Consider the following 20,370-nt stretch of genomic DNA (forward strand, 5'->3'; position numbering starts at 1 on the left):
TTGGATAGGTAGAAAACTAAGTTCTTCTACATCTATTCTACCAGGGTACTTCATGTAACATGGATAATGGTGTTTCTTCAGCATACATTGTTATCAGCTGACTACTGAACTTTGTTAGAAAAATCTACGGTCAAGTTAGCCGGGTCAATTAACTTTGAACTTGTTACATTTAAATTTGTATAACCATAGTTATTCAAAGTACTAAAAATATTTATACAAATCTTTCCGCGCTTCTCAAGTTAAGAAAGATATGTCATATATTATCATCGTCTCGCGTGCGCGTGATCAACGCTTAATTAATCCTGAAATATACGTAAATGCAAATAGCTACTACGATAGTAAGACCCTTTCCCTTCGTAATATAATCCGCGAAAAACAACATTCTACCATTTCCCGGATTACGGTAATGGGAAATATATATTTTCTTACTACGCAGGCTCTTCGTCTTTAATCATATCTAATATTACTCTCTATGCGGTCGTTTTCTTCATATTTCTACCAGCAAGAAATTGTTTATGAAAAAGATTCTTTTGCGCGGCAAAATTTGCAAAAAAAAAAGAGCGCGCGCAATAGACTTCCACAACGCTGCAATTTCTCCGTCTCCGGACGATCGCGGAGTAATAGAACATCCGATTTGGCGTAAAGAGATACTTTTCAATGATGCAAACGGGAAAAAATCGTTCAAAGCGGTCATTAGCGCGCATGTACTTACGCTGTATTACGAAGCTGTTAATAACTCTCTACGAGAGCGCGTCTGTAAACGAGATGAGGAGCTTCCGCGTCTCGCAAAACGAAAATTGATTACCCATGAAGCACTTCCGGTCCATCGTCCCGGTGCGCTTCCGCGGGTACCAGCGGCAGATACGCTTATTTTTCTCAAGATGGCCTTGAGGGTCGTCGGAAGATACGTTTCGTTTGGAAATTCTTTCTCATGACATCATTCATCGCGACAATTGTTTCTTTCGCGGATGAAGATGCCTTCCTTCCGCTTCAATGTTCGTTTTCAAGGATTCAAGACGCAGTCCTTCGTCCACGTCTCTTTTTTTTACAGACAGCACTCAGAGATATATCAAGATCCACTTTTTCGAAGGTGCGACTTGAGTTTTTGAGACTTCGCGAAACGCTGAGGATGCGCATTAAGCCGCTAATGGTGCTACTGGGTCAGTAATCAAATTTAACGATTTCGAATCGCTGAGGTTTTCGTCGCGAAACGAAAGTTCTGATTACGCGGAGAAAAATATAATAGCTTTACGTTTGATCTTGCATACCTCGCACAGATTGAACCAATTATTACTGATTTCCATGAATCGCGATAATTTCTAGGAAAATTGCGAAAAGTATTTTTTTTTAATTTCGTATCCATTTATATCATTATTACCATCATTATATTTTTTTCTGATTAAGATGTGCTTCTGAAAATTTAGTTTATATGTGATATAATTTTTTAACTTTCGTCTTATTACCGTCTAGTATGTTCTCTTTTCATAGCAACTTGTTGCAAAAAGAATGATATCTGATAGCCAATAGTGCAATTGATATCCTTCCCAGTGTGTGTTAAAAGGCAAGAAATGATCTAACAATTAATTTAATTAATTTTGTTATAAAAATGATGATTCATATGCTCTTGTTTCGTAAGAATTGATTCAATTATATATTGCACAAAAATCTTATCCCACAGATAGATAATTACGATAATTTTAAATTTGTTAGGATTATTCTCAATATTACATTTGCTATCGATATATTTTAAAAATTAAACATTGAATCGTCTCTGCATTACAAAGGTTGTTTATAATTTGAAGCGAGAAGCTTGAGAGCTTAACAGTCGCACACAAATACTAAAAAATGTTGTACAATTTAATAATTGCGAATTTTATATATTTTTACAGTTCTATATTGATTCACGTTACGAAATATGCGCAATAAATTATTATTTATGCGAATAAACCGTTTACCTGGAGTATTTGCGTCCACAATGTTAACATTCTATCTACGTATTTATATACTTATCGCGATCGTGAAATGTGAAATCGCGTAATTAAGAGTTCGTAATGTCGACTAATTGGTTCACCCCGAGCTAAACGTGTTGATTCGTCGAGGCATCGTGATTTAAAATAACACTTTTCGTTTTTGTCGACAACTTTGGAAAAGATAAAGATTAATTAATAATGCTTTATAAATCCAGGCATAATTATTACGATGTATAACTTGCTGACACTCTTTAAAATGTCTAAAGTCTCCTTATTTCATTGAATAAAACATCGTATTTTGAGATAATTTGTAAGCTAAATGTAATTTATTGTCAGTTAACTTCTCCGATGTATTACCTACATTTTCGATATCTCTCTACAAAGGTAGGATATACCTATAAACTGCAATTGTAGACTGAATAAATGGTGGGATACAAGTGATCAATAGATACTGTATGTAATATTTTATTTATTATGTGCCAACACAGAATATTAGAAAATAATATGGTTGCTCGGAAATTATCGTAATAATTGATTGATCCGTTATGTTACTGTTCAGCTATTAAAAAGAAATATTTAGTGTATACAAAACGTGATTAATAAATTCATGAAAAAAGCGACATTGACATGACGACTCGCGAAATCATCGCACAAAAATTCACGATTGTGCATTCTGAAAATTGCGCGCACACCTGTTCGCGGTTTTTACATCGCTTGTTTTCGTCCTAATAAGAAGTAGTTGATTTCTTCCTTTTTTGCCCGTGCGACCCCATCGCACCCGACAAAGTTAGATTGCGTTGCGGTTTTCGGCTTTTCCATACGGGAACGGGAGCACCGATAATACATAGGCAAATATGGGGCACAATCAAACAGAAACTGACGAAACCTCACCATCTTTCCAAAAAAAACCCGCAAATGACACGTATCGTAATGCGCGAACATATCAATGATCGGATTTACATATTTTAATCACCGTGACACACATATGACGTTACAGTAAGAGCGCAGTCAGTAGCGATTTGCCTTTAGAAAATAATCAAGTCCGTGTGTTTTTGTCGATTCTCTCTCGGATAATACGTGACGAGCTGAAGGAATGACCGAAGGTACCAGAAGCGCGTGTTCGCCCGCTGAATAATGTATCTCGTTACCGATACGTCGATATCGCGCTCAGAAACAGATCGTCTCCATGTGGCACGCAAATGCATCTTCTTGCGTAATAACGCGCCGATAAAGGCATGTTCAATAGTGTATTTCGCTCAGGTTGCACAATGCTTGCTTAGCATCACAGTTCACAAAATATTCTCTTACTGTTTGCATAATAACTAGGGCTGATTGTACATCACAGTCATACTACTCACAATCAGTTAGAACTGAGATTTGGAAACAGCGATAGTAGTTTCCTGAAGTACTGCAAGGTATAATAATATAAACTTTGTACGATGTTTGATTGTCAAATTGTGAAAATGAATTCCAAAATAAAAATGGCAATATCTTCTCTCTCTTTTAAAGATCGGATAACAATATGATTTGTGATGATTGATTAATTACAAACGTCATATCAATAACCTCGAATATAATTGAAAATCAATATGATAATATCTAATTACAAAAGCCAATTGCGAGAATGCAAATGAGCTTCACAACTTTATAAAATATCTAATGTTCAACATTGTGTTTCGAATAACTCTGTCGACCATGTAGAATATAGAAAAAAAAAAAAAAAAAAAAACCAAGAAGAAAAAATAACTTGACTAAAATATACGTCACCGTAGCTTGTATTTTGAAACCATCGCGCTCTTCAAAAAATTTTTTTTTTAAATCCGGCATTTTTATGCCCGGTACGGCGACGAACAAACAAATAAACAGGTCGGGACTTATTTTTGTTTTGATAAATAAATACTAAAAAAAAAATGTGTACTTTGAACTAACAATACAAACAAATCCTACGCAGCGATAATATTTTGTAAATTCGCAACAAGTTCAGTCAGCGAGTTTTTTACAGTCGCGCTGCGAACGTGCCGAAGGACGTTATTTCGTTTTTCAACGACGGGGGCGGCGAAATATATATAGCCTGCGCGGCAACTTCCGCGTGCCGAAAAACTTCGGGATTTATTCATTACACCTGCGTTGTTACCATCATACTCGCGTCACATACGTCTCCGTGAGATACGAACGCGCCTTGCCTCGTTCAAGTACTTTCGACCATGAAAACATTTTTCTACTACATTAAAGGGTAGGAATGCGTACTAGTGCATGAAAGCGTACCGATGTGGCGTGTGTTTCTCGTTTCGTTATATATTTGAGTAGAAAAAAAAAGTAGAGCGCGTAAACTTTATTCTGTCTTCTTGTTATACAACGGAATCTTTTAATTTATCTTTCCGTAATTAATAATAAATAAATAATGATAAATTCGAAATTTTTAAGTATGTATTAATTTTGTCAATAGTGTCTCAAAACGTGTAACGACAATCAAAAAAATCGCGCGTCTTGCATAATTTATTTAGCGAATTTAATTAAAGATACATTCTCTCGCTCTCCGAATAACGGTGAAAATTACGGATTGGCACAAATTTTCCCACAGAAATCTCGCGCTACATTATAAATATCAAAGGGCAAAATATTCCCCGTCGTCGCCGAATATGTTAAATATTTCTTTGAGTCGACGGGGGATAGATATCAGCAGTTTCAACTACGGCAAGTTGCACGTAAATGAAACGCATATCTCAGAACAAAGATTTTCCGCGGTTGCTTTTATAATACATATAGATATTTGTTCCTTGATAAATTGCAGCAGCCTCTAACACGCTATACATCGAAAATACAGATTGGAGAAACGTATAAGATTTTCAGATCGTATAATGCAGTTTAGAGAAATTATTACGTGAGAAAATATATGTATATATATTTTATTCATTGGCTGGATTTATTTAGGCTGGAAATATCGTTTAATAAATTTTTTCTTAGAAATATAAAAAAAAAATCACCTAATCCTGCTCACATGAAAAATAATAATTTAAATAACCAACTGTATGTTCAAATCCACAAAAATCATTAATTTGAGAACTACAGTCATAATTGATCAAAAAATGTATTACTGCATCGTGGAGAACACAAATATGTGTTATGTCGGGGAAGCACTTTGTCAGTGATGTACGCTCAATAACAGAAAGCGAGGACGGCAATAACTTAGAAAAATATGCGCTGGGGTAGTGCATTTGTACCGGGTGAGACGCGAATTAAAAGAGGCAACGCGTGACGAGAAACCGGCGCTGCTGCACCTAAGAGCCTCGTCGTCATCCTCGTCCCTCCTCCGGTTTCGGGAGAATTGATAACATAAATATCGCGGCGGACAGTGGCCGCAATTTATGGGCATTGTAATGACCCTTAATGCGCATGAGTAGTTTGGCTACAAAGCCCTCATAACTCTTACGCGAAGCAAACGTTGCTAATTTTCTTGCGCCCGCCGTTTAGGCTGTGTCTTGTGCTAACTCAACCCCCTGCCGTCCCTCAACCCTCCCTCGCTCGCGCGCTCCGACTTCCGTAAAAACGTAAATTACAGCCCGGCTAGGCGAGATCATCGTATTCCATTCTTATCTCAGACTCCGACCGTTCCGCGCGAGATGATTCATGCGCGTTTTCCAAAGTCCCGATCTCTGTGATTTTAATCCGCCGTCGTATATTCCCACCAATGTCGCGACCGATGTTCCAAGTCACGGAGAGAGAGAGAGAGAGAGAGAGAGAGAGAGAGAGAGAGAGAGAGAGAAAACGGGTAGATCCGTGTAGATAATTTACTAACGATATTCGCGGCCGTAATAATTTTTAGTAATCTTTCACTACTTGATTTTAATAATTTAAAATTTTTGAAACACGAGGAGATAAGATAAAGATATAAAACTGATTACAGTGTATATTTTATCAAAGAAGTGTTTATTATAATTGTATTTTATCAGAATGCAGAAAATTGTTAGTCGAAGAAATATTTTCTCTCTCTCTCTCTCTCTCTCTATTACATAAATATACATTAATCATCAAGTATATTAAATCGTTACGTTAAAATTTAATTAATTAATAATAATATTATAAATTAATAATAATATTATTATGATAAGATATACGAGTAACATGTCCCACATGTGAGATTAATCAAGAATTACGTCGATAAAAGATTAATAATAAATCACATAATTTTATAAGCCGAAGCAGAGTTCAATCGCCTGAGTGCACATCTTATCGCTTATAAATTATAAATGCATAACTTTTTAAAAATATCCATCAACAATAAGCATAATTTATATTTATAAAATATATCGAAAATCTGTAAATATGTCGAGAGAGAATATTTTATACCTAATAAGATTCAATAATCAGATAAATATCCTCATCTAACAATAAGTTGTTTAATTTTCTTTATTTTCTGTATAATAAATAGATATTAGTTTTAATTTTAATTATATGTAAATATGTAATATTTGTTAAAAAATAATGTTTGTCATATCAAATAAATATTCGTTAAATCTAAATGGATAGCAATAATTTACACGATAATTTAATTATACCGATAGAGTCTTCAATTATAATAAATTGTTATGTATTATGCTCACCTCACACGAAGTTGTTCTCTTGTCATGAAATAATGGACGTGCGTAATATCGATGACATCTCTCAATCTGCAAAGAGAAATAACATTTACATAAATTATAAAATTTTAATAAAATTATAATAAAATAAAATAATTCTTATTTTAAATACTAATTGGAAACCTCATGTTAGAGCATTAAATATTCACGCAAATAGAAACGTCAACAAATAGAATGTTTTTAGCCTTTTATTAAGAGAAGTAGTTTGTATTATTGTTTAAATAATTATCCAAGTTCAAATAATCATCGTAATATAATTCTTAGTTATTTATATAATTACACACGGTCAAAAATTTCAACATTATAATTAAGTTATCTATAATCAATTTTATTTTATCCGATTTTATCTTTGATATCGGAATTTGCATTACTTCTACGATGAACTCGACGAATTGCCGGTTATACGATCCGCGGATGAGGCGAAAGCAATAGAACTAATTCAAGAGCTGCTTTTTCGCGCGATTGTCTGCCTAATCCGGAATTAAATAACGGAGCGTTGAATTAGCCTGATCCTTTTAAAGTCAGATTGATGAAAGACACGAGCAGAATTAAACAGCCTCTCGCTCAAGTGCTCCTGAAACATACGACGGGAATAAAATATTGTAGACTCGCGGATTGAATGTTCAATGTTCAATTCTCCATCCCGCTCTTTAATTCCTAAAGATATGCTTACTTTTCACTTTTACGTTAGTGAGAAATTTGCCTCTCTCTCTTTTTCTCTAACTCTTTCATTTAGCGCCATTTTTTAAATATTTATCTTACTTAATAAAAAATAAGATTTATATTTGATCAGTAAATAAAATTTATTTTAAAATGTTATTTGCTTAAATGTGAAATTATTAAATAACACTTTTTACATGCATTTTGATGATAAGTAAAATTGCAATGCAAGCATCAATAACTTCTTTGCATTTTGTTTTTTCTTCTTTGCAAGTTATTACAGTCTCAACGTTTCAGCATTCACTCTAACCATCAAGATAATTCTGTAATTAAGTAGAGAAAAATCTAGTAATATATATCAGAATATCGTTTAATTGCATCGACAGACAGATATTATCCATTTTTAATTTTTTTTTTTTTTTTATTCTACTCAATTGCTATTATATACGCATTCATTGCGTATATAATGCGTAATGAATTGCATAAGATAAAATTACGTTTAATTCTCGTGCATTACTTTGACAAAGAAAGCTCTCTCTCTCTCTCTTGTGACTAAACAAACAGATGGGATGGATAGTGAAAACCCATGATGCTATAAACACGAAATTCCACTCGACCAAGAATATCGGTCGAATATTTTAGCACCGACGAATGTTATTAGAGTCGTTATATCTCTCAAGATATTACAAAGATCTTTTTTCCCATTTTTGGCCGCGATTATAAAATTTTCAAAAAGTCGGATATAAAAATCAATTTTGCCTAACATTGCTTCAATATTTCTTGGCTGATAATAAAGTTGGAGATAAGTCTCTACCGTCTCATAAATATTTTCGAAAATATCTCTACCTAAAAAAATTGCCCATATCTACTTATTAAAAAAATATGACGTAATGATGGAAAAATAGAAGCAGTCTTACAAACATCATAGATTTTTCTGGTTTTACAGTTCCTCTCTAAATTTCGTGCATCTGAAACTCTGGTTATCCACTTAATGATCGCAGCACTCAAAGTGAAATACAAAATATAATAAACAGCATCGCTTAGACTGTTCGTGAACTTTGCAAGAAAAAGTTGTGAGACCTTAAGGCTCTTATCGGGCGCTAAGGAATATCAAGCTTTTTGCTAAGCTTCCCCCCACGCTTTTATCGCGAGTTATAAACTTTCGCTCGAGAAGGCGACGCTGTAGCGGAATCATTTCACCCCTGTGTGTAATAGATCGCTGTAACTGTCTTAAGGAAATCTTGCGTACTGAGAAGAATATTTTTTTTCGATGATACTGATGGTAAAGATAGAATTATAACTAATAAAATTAATATCCTGTTGTATGATCTTTCGACAAGTGATTCTTTTAATAATTGATATAAAAAAATGAGAATTATTATAAAAATTACAAATTAAAATAAGTGTAAATATTGTTTCTTAAAACATGTTTAAAGTATCATTTCTTGAAATATACATATATAAAATCTTTAAAAAAATAAAATAAAATAAAACGCGCAAAATTTACAATCGATAATCGAATTTTGCGAGAAGCTTTCGATTTTCATCTTACGTGTGACATAATGATGAACGATGATGAGTAATATAAAAGTAGTGGAAGGAGATATTACCGGCTGTTACGATCCCTATTTATCTCTGCAAGTAATTTCAGAGAATCTCCACGCGTAGCACAAGGCGTGCATTTTCAGTTTATGTATCGAAGTCGGTAAAATATAACTTGCAGCCTTTATAAAGCATTTACCATAAATCTTTGAGGAATTTTTCACCACCTGCAATACTGCGTGATGTTACTTTACGTGTACTTTATGTGAACCGGAATAATAAGCGCGCACGCATAACCTACACATAAGAATTAGCGATAAGATATCAGAAATGAATAAAATTTAGCAACGCACGAAATAAATCAATATTAATGATGAACAATACTAATATAGCAATCGCAATTAATATATTTTTTAAAAAGAAAAAATAATAAATCTTTAACTTTCTTCCTTAGTATTTTTTATAGCGTATATTTCTAAGTAAAACAAGATCCATTTATAATAACATCAATTCAATAAAAAATTCAATTTATATCTACATCTTTTCAACCAAAATAAATGTCTTCTTTTTGTATAGCAATCAAGTATTAAGAATATTTTCTAACAATAAGTAAATATTAAGGAAATTACCTTAAGTACTTTTACTTTATCCAGAAAAATAAATACATTAAAGATCTCAGTTTCGCTGTACGGAAAGTAGTAAATAATAAAGCCAATCAATTAAATCCGTAATGAATATTGTAAATGATAAAATATTGGAAAGCCATTAACTTAAATAATTAATCGCGCAATAATTTTATTATTCGTCTTTTTAAAATATGTACTTCCTTATTTAATTATAAGATATCGATATACTTATTATTAGATTGAAAAATAAAGAAATCGCTGTTAGCCTTTTTTGTCATTGTTACATGGCCACAGAAACGCGAGCAAGATCGAGTGTCCTATGGTTGAAAAATTGTTAAATTCTCCATAGTTTATAGTCGGCGGGACTGTATTTGCATAATCTCTATAAACGCAAAACGATCGTTGAGACCACAATTCACGCCATTTTATAGTGAGAAATGGTGATAATATATTTTTTTCCGAGAATAACAGTCCAGCACACGATTGCAGATTTATTTTTACAAGTTTCTGAAAACTCACAATCTTTCTACTTGTTTAAGTACGATAAGTGAAATTAATCAGCTTAATAAAGGTCAGAAAAATTTCAACGTAATTTATCAGTGGTTCGCTCATATTTAAATATCTATTTAAATAAAATTTTTCTACGTGTAAACATTTACATAACGAATATAAGAAAACGAATAATAAACCATGTATAAGAAATAATAAAACGTTCATTTAAAAAATTAGATCTAATCTTTATACAACCCTATTGAAAGAGCTTCGCGCGCGTAAGCAGCTTTACATAATTGATATAACAATGTAAATAAAAAATAAGCTTAAGATTAAAATAGGATTAGAAGATTGCACTAAAAAAATATGAGAAATTGTTAAAAAAAAAAAGTCAAAATGACTTATATCAGTATTTTTTGCAACATTTCTACACACATTCAAATATAAAATTTATTTGCTAAAAAATGTAATCTTTTCACAAAAACTTTTGAAATAATTTTTTTCAAAATTTCTTTCAATTATCGCACAATTATTGACATAATTGGAAGACGCTTAACTAACACGTTTATTTTGCAACTGAAATGGCAAAGTTGGGTTGTGCGTATCGTTGTCGTAAGTAAGGAATTCTTCAGAGATTTATGGAGAGAAAGAGACAGAGAAAAAAAGAAAGAGAGACAGGGGAGCTCTTCTCTCTCTCTCATTCCCTCTCTGCGTTCTGACTTCGACGTGAGCCAAATCTATAGAGGCGCATCGGCGTCGGCGACGGTACGGGGGCAACGAGAACTTAAGGAAGGGAATATACCCGACGTGCCAGAATATATCGTCGGCTAGATCTCTCACCCTGTACTCTGATTTATTTTACGCCGGCGAGAGCGGCAGCACCCGCCTACAATTTCGAAAAGTCAGCAGAGTACCGCGTGTCGTGTGTACACCGCGTGTACGGGATTTCGGAAATTTAAGAGTCTTCAGACTCGTCTGCTCGCTCCAGTTCTTTCATTGATCGTCCTACAAATGAATGTGTTCTGTTTCAGAAAGGAATGTAAGCCATCTTTTTTATTAGATTTGAACATAAAGAAAAGATTCAATAAAATTGGTCAGGTTTATAACTTTTGTTTTATAGTATTTAAAACTGCCAATACGAAATTATGTGGTTTTCTATTTAATAATTTATCTTCTAAAATTACATTTTGTATGAAAATATATATTTTATAAAATATATTATATTTTAAAATACAGAGAGTATCATCGCTTTATATTATTACAATTTCGCTCTTTTATAAGAATCCTCTTAATTTCTATACTTTTATTTTAGAAAGATCCTAGATTAAACAATTTTCTATATTTATTTTTAATAAACCTTTGTTCTAAATTGATCCATTTAAGGCATTAAATATCTTTTATATCTTAATATCTTTTGCGAAAGAATTAATTATGAAATACAGCAACACTGCATAAATATATTCTTTTTAATCTAAAAATTATTAGGTGGTTTATATTTCTCTCTCGCTCTCTCTCACTCTCTGAAGAAATACGTTTCATTACTTTAAATATAGAAAACTCTATTTATACTATTTATTAAATTATTTAAACTATTTATTTCGAAAGAGTTGATGGAAAGAATTACAATTTTAACGTTTAAATTAATAAGATGCAATTGTGTGCCTATATATTTTTAACTCAAATACAATAGCTAGCAAAAAAGTTATCGAAATAAAAGCACTCTGATAAATTGAACAATTAAAGTAAAATAGAATCTAATATTTTGCATCGATTGTTCTCTATTGCAATACAGAATTTTGAAAAAAATCACAAATTTGAAAGAGAAAGTGCAATATCTGCAATTTAATGTTCTGCACATGTAGAAATTTGCATCTTGCATAGCGAATGTTCTCGCTAGAAGCTCTTTCTGTCAGATTTCACTAAATCCGCCACTACGTCGCGTAAGGATTCGAATGTGTTACGACATTATTTCTTTAAAACGACGAGAACATCACATTCGTTCTCAAATTTCCACGAACTTTTATTTCACCTAGGATCGATAACTCCCTGTTGTCACTTTTCCTACGTGAAAAAATCGAGAACAATTAAAATATTGCAAAGATTTTCAATAGCATACTTTTTCTCATTTGAAAATCTCGTCTGCAAAATGATAACAATTGTAGTATAAAATGTAACAATAATTCAAATAAAAATTTCCTGTCAAACAAAAATTCTCAGCAATCTTTATCAATCAGTTTAATTATATAATTATATTAATTCTACTTTTATTGAGTCACATATAAAAAAGATGAAACATTCATCTCAATACAAATAAAACTGACTTCTCTTTTGCCTTTAAAGAAATTCCTTATATTGCACCCTATATAAGAATAATTTATAACATGATAATTTTAATCTTTCCATTCATTTTATGCAACTAATCCATTAACAAAACGCTTTCTGCTCGAAAGTATAATGCTTTCAGCAATGGAAAGAAGCATTTAAATTCTTCACAAAAAGATCGTTCGTGATAAAAGTCGCAAATCTGCGCAGGGACAAAACTTACGTTATAACAGTTAAAATTTAATAACACGAGTTTTAGCGAAACGCTTTCGCTTGTGATTGTTCCGTCTGTAATTGCGGTCCAGTTAGTGAGCGAATTTTTTATTGCCAGAGAGCCACCGCATGTGGGTTTTAATACGCGCTGTACAACTGGTACGTTAAACAACATCGAAATTTAATTAGGATTCAACGTCGACGTTTCCGCTAAAAGACAAAAAATTACCTTCTGGATCCACCCGCATGCTCTGCAAAAAAATTTTAATTTCTTACGAGCTTCTCTCCATGACGTAAGAGTGAAAGACAGATTAACCATCCGTTGAAATATAATACGAGCTTAAATTTAGAAATAGGACAATTTGAAGGCGGTCAATCGACATAACGACTTACGGCTTGTCGAGAGAGCGGCTCTCCTGTCGTTCATACCTCAACGAGGATCAATGATCCTCGAGGTTGAACACGGCCCCGTTTTAAACGAGAAGCTTAATTCGTGCTAATTTTCTGTTCGGTGAAATATTTCAATGACATTTGCCGGGCAACAGAGAGCTCGAATTTTTAGTAACTTTATGCTCTTTCCAATACTCGTACAATGTCAGCTGAGTTTAATATTTAATTAGTATGCTGATATATAGTGTGTGAAAAAAATCATATTATTGAGAGGGTATTATAGCATATATATATATATATATATATATATATATATATATATATATGTATATATTAAAGTCATTTTTCTCGGAACATATAACTTCATATAAAACGTTTCTATTCAACATTTCAAACTATATATTTATTTCTTCATAAAAAAAGTTATTTTCTCTTTCGCTTATACGGCGATTTTGTCGTCACATCTCATATTTTATATTATAGTATATACATATCGCAATTCGTTTTTAAATCTAAGCAGTATCGCTCGAAAGTTTCGGCACATTGTTCAAGGAACAAAAAAGGAAAACCAAAAAGAAGAGATGAGGGTGCAATAGGATGCAAGTACCCCTCTATGGCGACGATATATTTCTTGAATTATAAGGACGCGGTAGCGGAAGCGTGAAGAAGGTGGCGAGTCTACTACGAATAGCCGACACGTGTGTGAAAGAAGAGGGCGGGAAGTCTTGAAAACTTTCCGAGATCGAACACGACTTCTTCGAGAAGCGAAGCCCTGCTCCATTATGGGACTACGAGCCTTCTCCCTCTTCTCCTCTTCCATCCCGTTTGTTTTTGCGATATATCCGTCGCGAATTTTGTCCTCCTCTCTACTCTCACTACTTCCGACACCTCAAAATTTCACTGAGAAATAAATCTTCTCCAAATTTGTCAGAAAATCGCGAGATGTTTTCTTAAGCATCCCATTTGCTACGTACGATTAGGCTTTTATTCAATCCGCCAAAACGAGAACCCATTACAAGTTTTTCTCCGGCGAGTTTAAACGGGAAATCTGACCGGTTTCTGTAATTTTGTGTACGGCATTAATCAATCAATCATTATACTCGGAATATAATAATATTCCGAACTCCCTCGAGAAGAGAGGGAAGAAAGCGGAAAAGGGGGCCGGGGATCATTAGTCAGAAACGTCAAAGACAAGGCGACTGTTCCATGGATAGAACGCGGTACGGCCCTTTGTACGATTTATTTTCAACGGTGGGAGTTATTATTCCGCGGACATTAAAGCCACATTTTCCAGTCGCGCGCGTTTTTACACTTTTAAATGGTAAATTCAGGCAGCGGACGTACTACGTCACGTTACAAAGGCGTAGCCAAAAATTAATTCTGGCCAGTGTAAAAGTTTTGTTTTGATGATGTACTAAATACATTTTTATGTATCTCCATTTACCTTACTATATATATTTATTTGCTTATTATTATATAAAGGTATTTAAATAAAGTGCACTTAAATCCGTATCATAATTATTTTAACGCTTGAACTAATTTTAATATAATTACTTGAATTAGGAACTTTCGAAATATATATTTCTGTAACTAAAGTGTCGAAAAGATAATAGAATTACAGATAGTCAAAAATTGGAAATTTGATATAAATAACTATGTATAAACCATTTTAATCGTCATATAGTTTTGGAACTGACCACCGGAGGCAATTTAGAAACGTTGAGATAATCGTCATGAATCCTTTAGGGTCTTACATGAATCCGTCATGTTAATGAAAGAGGAACATTACGGCCAGGACGCTGTCGAACACATTCACATTTGCATAGAACAATCGATAAAATCATTTTCTTATAGGAAATGCAAGTGCGCCATTGTAATTCAGGCATCTAAATGCAAAGTGACGAATCCTGGCAAAACATATGCGAACTGCGTGTATAAACATATTTAAAACTATAATATCGAACTGTTTTACATCGGGAAGAGTGATTTTGCATATTATTTAATCACTCAATTATAAATTCCCGACGCACAATTCGTCGTAAAATACAAGGCTCTCTCTCTCTTTCTTCCTCTCTCTCTCTAAACGAGGATTTTCCATATCATCCGTAGTTTCAATAAATGCGAATTCGAAAATGGAGAAGTTCCGGCAAACATAAAGGGCCACGTACAGATACCGTACAAAGTAATATCTGTTACTATCAAGATATCGAAGATTGCCAATATCAGTATAAGCGATATCATATGGATTTAGACGGAGCCTTCGCGAGTCGTATTTTCCTGACGTTTCTTTTGCCCGGTCGTCGACGCTTTATGACTCTTTGCACTTTCGCGACGCACTAACCCCCGACGACGACGATGCCATTAAGCGAGATGACCGCGCTTTACCACGCTAAAATTGTAGCGCGATACAGCTGATGCTGTACACAGATATAACGCTTCATGTTAGCCAAGAGAATATTTATCGACAACCGGAGTTCTGTTTTTTTTTCCTTTATACTTCTACCTATTTTGTTTATCTCGAAAGAGAGTATACGATATGATATTTCCAACAATGTATTCTCTCTCTCGCGATCTATCTCTCGAAAAAATACGCTCAGTACCAATCAAACGTGTCACGAATTATTTTTTAATCTTCGAAAGAAATTGAATAGCAAAGAACGCGATTCAAGAAACGCTTTCTATATATAAACTTTGGATTCGCATACATGCAGTTGATTATATCCGCCCGGACTTGACTCCAAGGACTAATCTTCGGTTACGAACGATGCTGTCGATCGTTGCTGCTGTCGCAGAAAACACGGACAAAAAATAAAAAACCTAGAATCATTGCAATAAACCGCGTGCGGAATCTCCGCATATTATGCGTACCATCGAGTGTGCAAAACTGTTTTCCAGAGGAGCGATAGAAAGAGAGAGAGTCGCGAAAAACACTGCGACCCATCGTCGGGACTGGCGAATTTGAAGACACGAGAGGATTACATCCCGCCCATCCTTTATCAGCGCCAAGAGCGTCTACTGTTATGATACTAGTCCTTTCGTTGTAATATCGCGGGCGATAGTCGTTGCTCTTTTTATCATGGTTTCTCGCCACGACAGCCGGAGGTCGAAACGAGCCGCTCGCCCCCTCTCGAAAGCAGATAATAGGAGCGAAAGGAGGAGGGCTTCTATACCATCGCTATATTCGTTACCCGAATCTTCATTCATCTTTCCCCGCATTTCACTCTTCTCGGGTACGAGCAAGACACGTGGCGATGACTTTATGAGCCGAACGCAGGGGGTGCACAAAGATAACATTTAATTTCCTACCGAGAGATAGGTTGCCTACTGCATAGAAACATTAAAAATTGTATGCCTTGTTGACATAAAACTTTTTGAAAGTATTGAGAGAATTTGTATAAAAATATTTGTATAAAATATTAGACAAGAAAAACAAGAAATATATTCTTTTGAAAAAGATAAATGAATTATGAAACGAATAAATAATGTTTCTTTCATTTATTCTCAAACAAATTTTATTATATATATAATTATATTAAAATATATTTGTAAAGCTATATTTTTTAAGAATAAGAAACTTTGTTTTAAAGGCAACTTTGAAATATTTAATTACATAAAAAGAGTATCGCAAGAGTGGCAATTAATAGCGATTCTAAATAAACAACTATAGGTTCTCTCAGATTAATTCTTGAAGGGTGCACAAACAGGTTAATTAATTACTTTTGACGAAGCTGAGTTTGATCGCTGTTTATTCACGGCCTGTTAAGTAGAATAGAAGGTTCGTATAGCTACTCATTTTCTCGCGAAAGAATTGAATTAAGAAACATTCTTACTCCATTGCAATTTTCTGCATTGTGTATTGAATTGGGAGAGAGAGATGCGCAGAAAATGAAAGATCGTTTTGGGCGAACTTCGTTAAAACGAATGCAGTTATTCGACAGATTCTTTTCTTCATTAGAAAAGGAAAACTTTCCGTCGAGCGAACGACAACAGAAACGATTTCTTTCCTGTTTACGACGGCGGTGAAAGCGCTTAAGGACAAATTACAGATCACCAGAGCTTCATCGTCAACGCAATGAGGTAACGATCAAATTAGTTCATCACTTGGATTACTTAGTCACATAGCTATAAATGCGGTCAGAATTTTGTAAGCTCCGATTAATCCTTTGTTGCAACGGAAAATTCGAAATCTTGTGCTCATATATTTTAGCTCTTCTCGTTATTATCGTATCTTCTGGTGCTATGATTTTGCAAATATTTATATACATTTTATATAATACATATTCTGTAATTATCAATCTAAATAATATTATAACAAATAAATTATATTATGTTAAATAAATATTATTAAAATAAAAGCGGAAACACGTATTTGCTTCAAAAGAATATATTTTATATTGTATTTCTTCTCTTTTTATTTTTTTATCAATTTAAATTTAAATTGTTCAATTATTTTTCTAATTTCATGTTGTGACACGTCTCACATTGAATAATATTTTTTTCATTTTTTTTTGTTTATATATGCTAAATTATGCAGTACCAGGATCGCCAAAAAACCGCAACAGTTTAAAGTCCTAACACATATAAACGTGCCTTAATACGTTTCAGTGGTCACTCGGTGGTTACATCCACCAAACACTCCACTCGTATTGACATTTTCCGATAGTTACTATCAGCAACTGCATCAGCTGCAAAGAGTTGAGAAGATGAAAAAGAAGAAAAAAAAAAAACACTCTTACTGTTTGTACGAAAAAAGTATATTTTAAAATAATACCTAAAATTAGAATTGTTCAAATTTGATCCGATGATCGCGTATTGATCACTAGTTCTTTACAGTCAATCATATTTACGAATGGCCGTGTGTGAATAGACATTCGCGCGCAACCAGACAAAGCGGTAATGAATTCTAAACATACGGTCATTGATGAATATGCGGAGTCGACCTCGCGAACTTTTTCAATCGAACACGCGTGGCTCTCGATAATATTAGCGTATCGGAAATTTCATTTCGCATTCGACAAGGATGAAATTTTGAATGCAGATTAGTTTCTTGTACAAGTGCGCGCTGCTCCCCGGCAATATATAGGTAGACAAGAATTACAATCGCCATAATGCACGCGTTGTAAAAACCATTTGCTCGTACCCGTACACCCGGTTATGCTCTACATCACTTTACAGGACGTAGATCGCATTAAGGCAACGCGATACGCGCCAGTGATTTTTTTATATAGTATATGCATATACATATATATATATTATGATGCATGTGCAGCCAGCACTCGTCAGGAATAATTCAATTTCTGTGCAACAAGGTTTTCGCGCGAAGGACCATTTTGCGGTGTTGCGTAAGGGCGTCAACTTTCGCGCCAGACGCTTATGGATAATTAGATGAAAAGATAATCAGGTAGAGGCCGAATATTTATCGCGACAAGATGTTCTTTACCACGAATTTTGCAACGGAGATGCTTTCGAATTATGGATGAAATTTATCATGCGACTGCGGCATGATTTAATTTCCAGCTATGTGCATCTAAAAGTTTCGCAATTAGGAAGATCTGAATTTTATGCGTTTAAATGAACTCATTAGAAGGAAACTTTGGCAAGAGCCCTGGAGAATTTTAGATTAAATTTAAAATTGTTATATATCGTAAAATATTCATTGTGTATAATAATCTTAAGCCATTTTCTTCAGCGCCTTCTATTTGTTCACCAACATAATTTTATCGCGAAAATAAATCAAATATTTCAAATAAACATATGCTTCTAAGAATATTTCGATTATCATGATATTAAATTGTTTAATATTAAATCATATGCAATGATATTAAATGATGTTATAATATTGATATTAAATCATGTTTTTTATAATATTTTAAATTCGATTAATATTTATGACAAGTATCAGCTAATTTTTGTCAAAAAATATTATAATCGCGGATAAGATATTATAACATATTATTTAAAACATGTTATTATTTTAATATTTTCAATATATTATATACATCCTCATTACCGCTATATTATAAAATAATGTTATAAAATAAATAATTTCTCACTCACCGATACGTGCAATAGACGACGCGTGAATCACACTGTGTATCGCAATGCTACCTGTAACAAATAAAATACATACATATATTAGAATAATCTTATTATTTTGCATTATAACATACACAATATAAATATGTAAGAATATTTAATTAGCAAATTCTCGCTTTATTAATATTTTTTGACAGAAATCAGCTGATTAAAGCGTTAATTTGCTAATTAATTTTTAAAATAATAATATGTTACAAAAATTATAAAATAATAATATGTTTTAAATAATATGTGTTATAATACTTTAAACTCGATTAATATTTTTGACAGTTATCGGCTGATTTCTGTCAAAAAATATTAATCGAAAATAAGGTATTATAACATATTATTCACAACATATTACTATTTTAATTTTTCAACATATTATTATTTTAAAATTTAATTAGTAAATTAACGCTTTAATCCTCTAATTTCTGTGAAAAAATATTAATCGATAAGTTTAAACAAACTTTATTTTTTTTTAAATATCATTCTTTAACATAAAATCGAAGAATGGCGCACGCATAGTGCTTGTGTTGTTCTTAAATTGCAACGGGAGGATCGCTCCTTTCTTCGATTATGAATATATAATAATAATAATAATCAGAGTTTGCTCGAAATTGTCACGTACTTGGCCGATAAATGTTACAATAGCTTAGCCGTAAATTACCGAACTCAGGTGTACACGATTCGGCTTAGCTCCGCGCGTCTGACTAATCACGGACTGTAACCACTGCGAGGTTACTCTAATACTTCAGAGATCCCGAATAATTTGCGACTGGTCGAATGTATCGTTCCTTCGTTGCATTATCCGCTACTATCAGCTGTTTCTCGCGAAATTCTCCTTGTTAATAGTGGAAGTGTAACGATTGTTGCAAAGTTATGAGAAATATAATTTATGACGGCGTAATAATGATCGTAATACGTGGGACTTTTATTCAAGACATTTGCATATTCGCAAAATTCGATGTAAATAAGAAATATTTCGCATTGTTGTCACAATACCAGACCAAGTTGAACAAAGGTGAGCCGAGGGAAAGGAAAGGAGGACGCGAAAGAGTTTCAACTGAAAATTTGCGCAGAATGCACAAAGACGCAAGATAGGACAAAGGGGCGCGTCTTCGCGTTCTTGGTTTTGAATTGTCGTCCTAAACCCATGTAAAACAATACGACCTCGTCTCGAGAGCGCGCGACTGTCTATTCTCTAGGAGAAGAATCGTCTTGTATACGTCTAATTACTCGATAGTATTGTTTACGCGGGTCTCGTCGTTTGCCAGCCGCCTTTTCGTTGCCGGTCTCTCTTGTTAGTCGAAATCCAAACTCGATATTACTCCGTCCTGTGTATCGAGTAAACGACGGAATCCGCTTTGAATAAAGTCACGTCGCCCGTGGTATATGAGGATGGCGTACAGCGTTGGCTTGCATGCTATGAAATAGGGTAAG

The 20,370-nt window shown here is 33.6% G+C and overlaps 2 protein-coding genes across 5 annotated transcripts in view; one reads left to right on the top strand and one right to left on the bottom strand.

Annotated features, from left to right (window-relative positions):
- LOC145934932 (uncharacterized) overlaps positions 1-20,370 on the bottom strand; it is a 469,524-nt gene that overhangs the window by 163,858 nt on the left and 285,296 nt on the right. Inside the window, exons 17-18 of the mRNA XM_083035847.1 lie at positions 18,910-18,960; positions 6,572-6,637 (exon numbers count right to left, since the gene is read on the bottom strand). Coding sequence (XP_082891973.1) covers positions 18,937-18,960 — 24 coding nt within the window. The 3' untranslated portion in view covers positions 6,572-6,637; positions 18,910-18,936. The remainder of the gene's footprint in view (positions 1-6,571; positions 6,638-18,909; positions 18,961-20,370) is intronic.
- The window catches only part of LOC145934929 (lachesin), an 87,648-nt gene that overhangs the window by 3,421 nt on the left and 63,857 nt on the right, over positions 1-20,370 (top strand). The window lies entirely within an intron of this gene.

Source organism: Prenolepis imparis, unplaced genomic scaffold (genome assembly GCF_030444845.1).
Source record: "Prenolepis imparis isolate NDT839.2.m4 unplaced genomic scaffold, iyPreImpa1.0 SCAF_4, whole genome shotgun sequence".
NCBI classification, from domain to species: domain Eukaryota; kingdom Metazoa; phylum Arthropoda; class Insecta; order Hymenoptera; family Formicidae; genus Prenolepis; species Prenolepis imparis.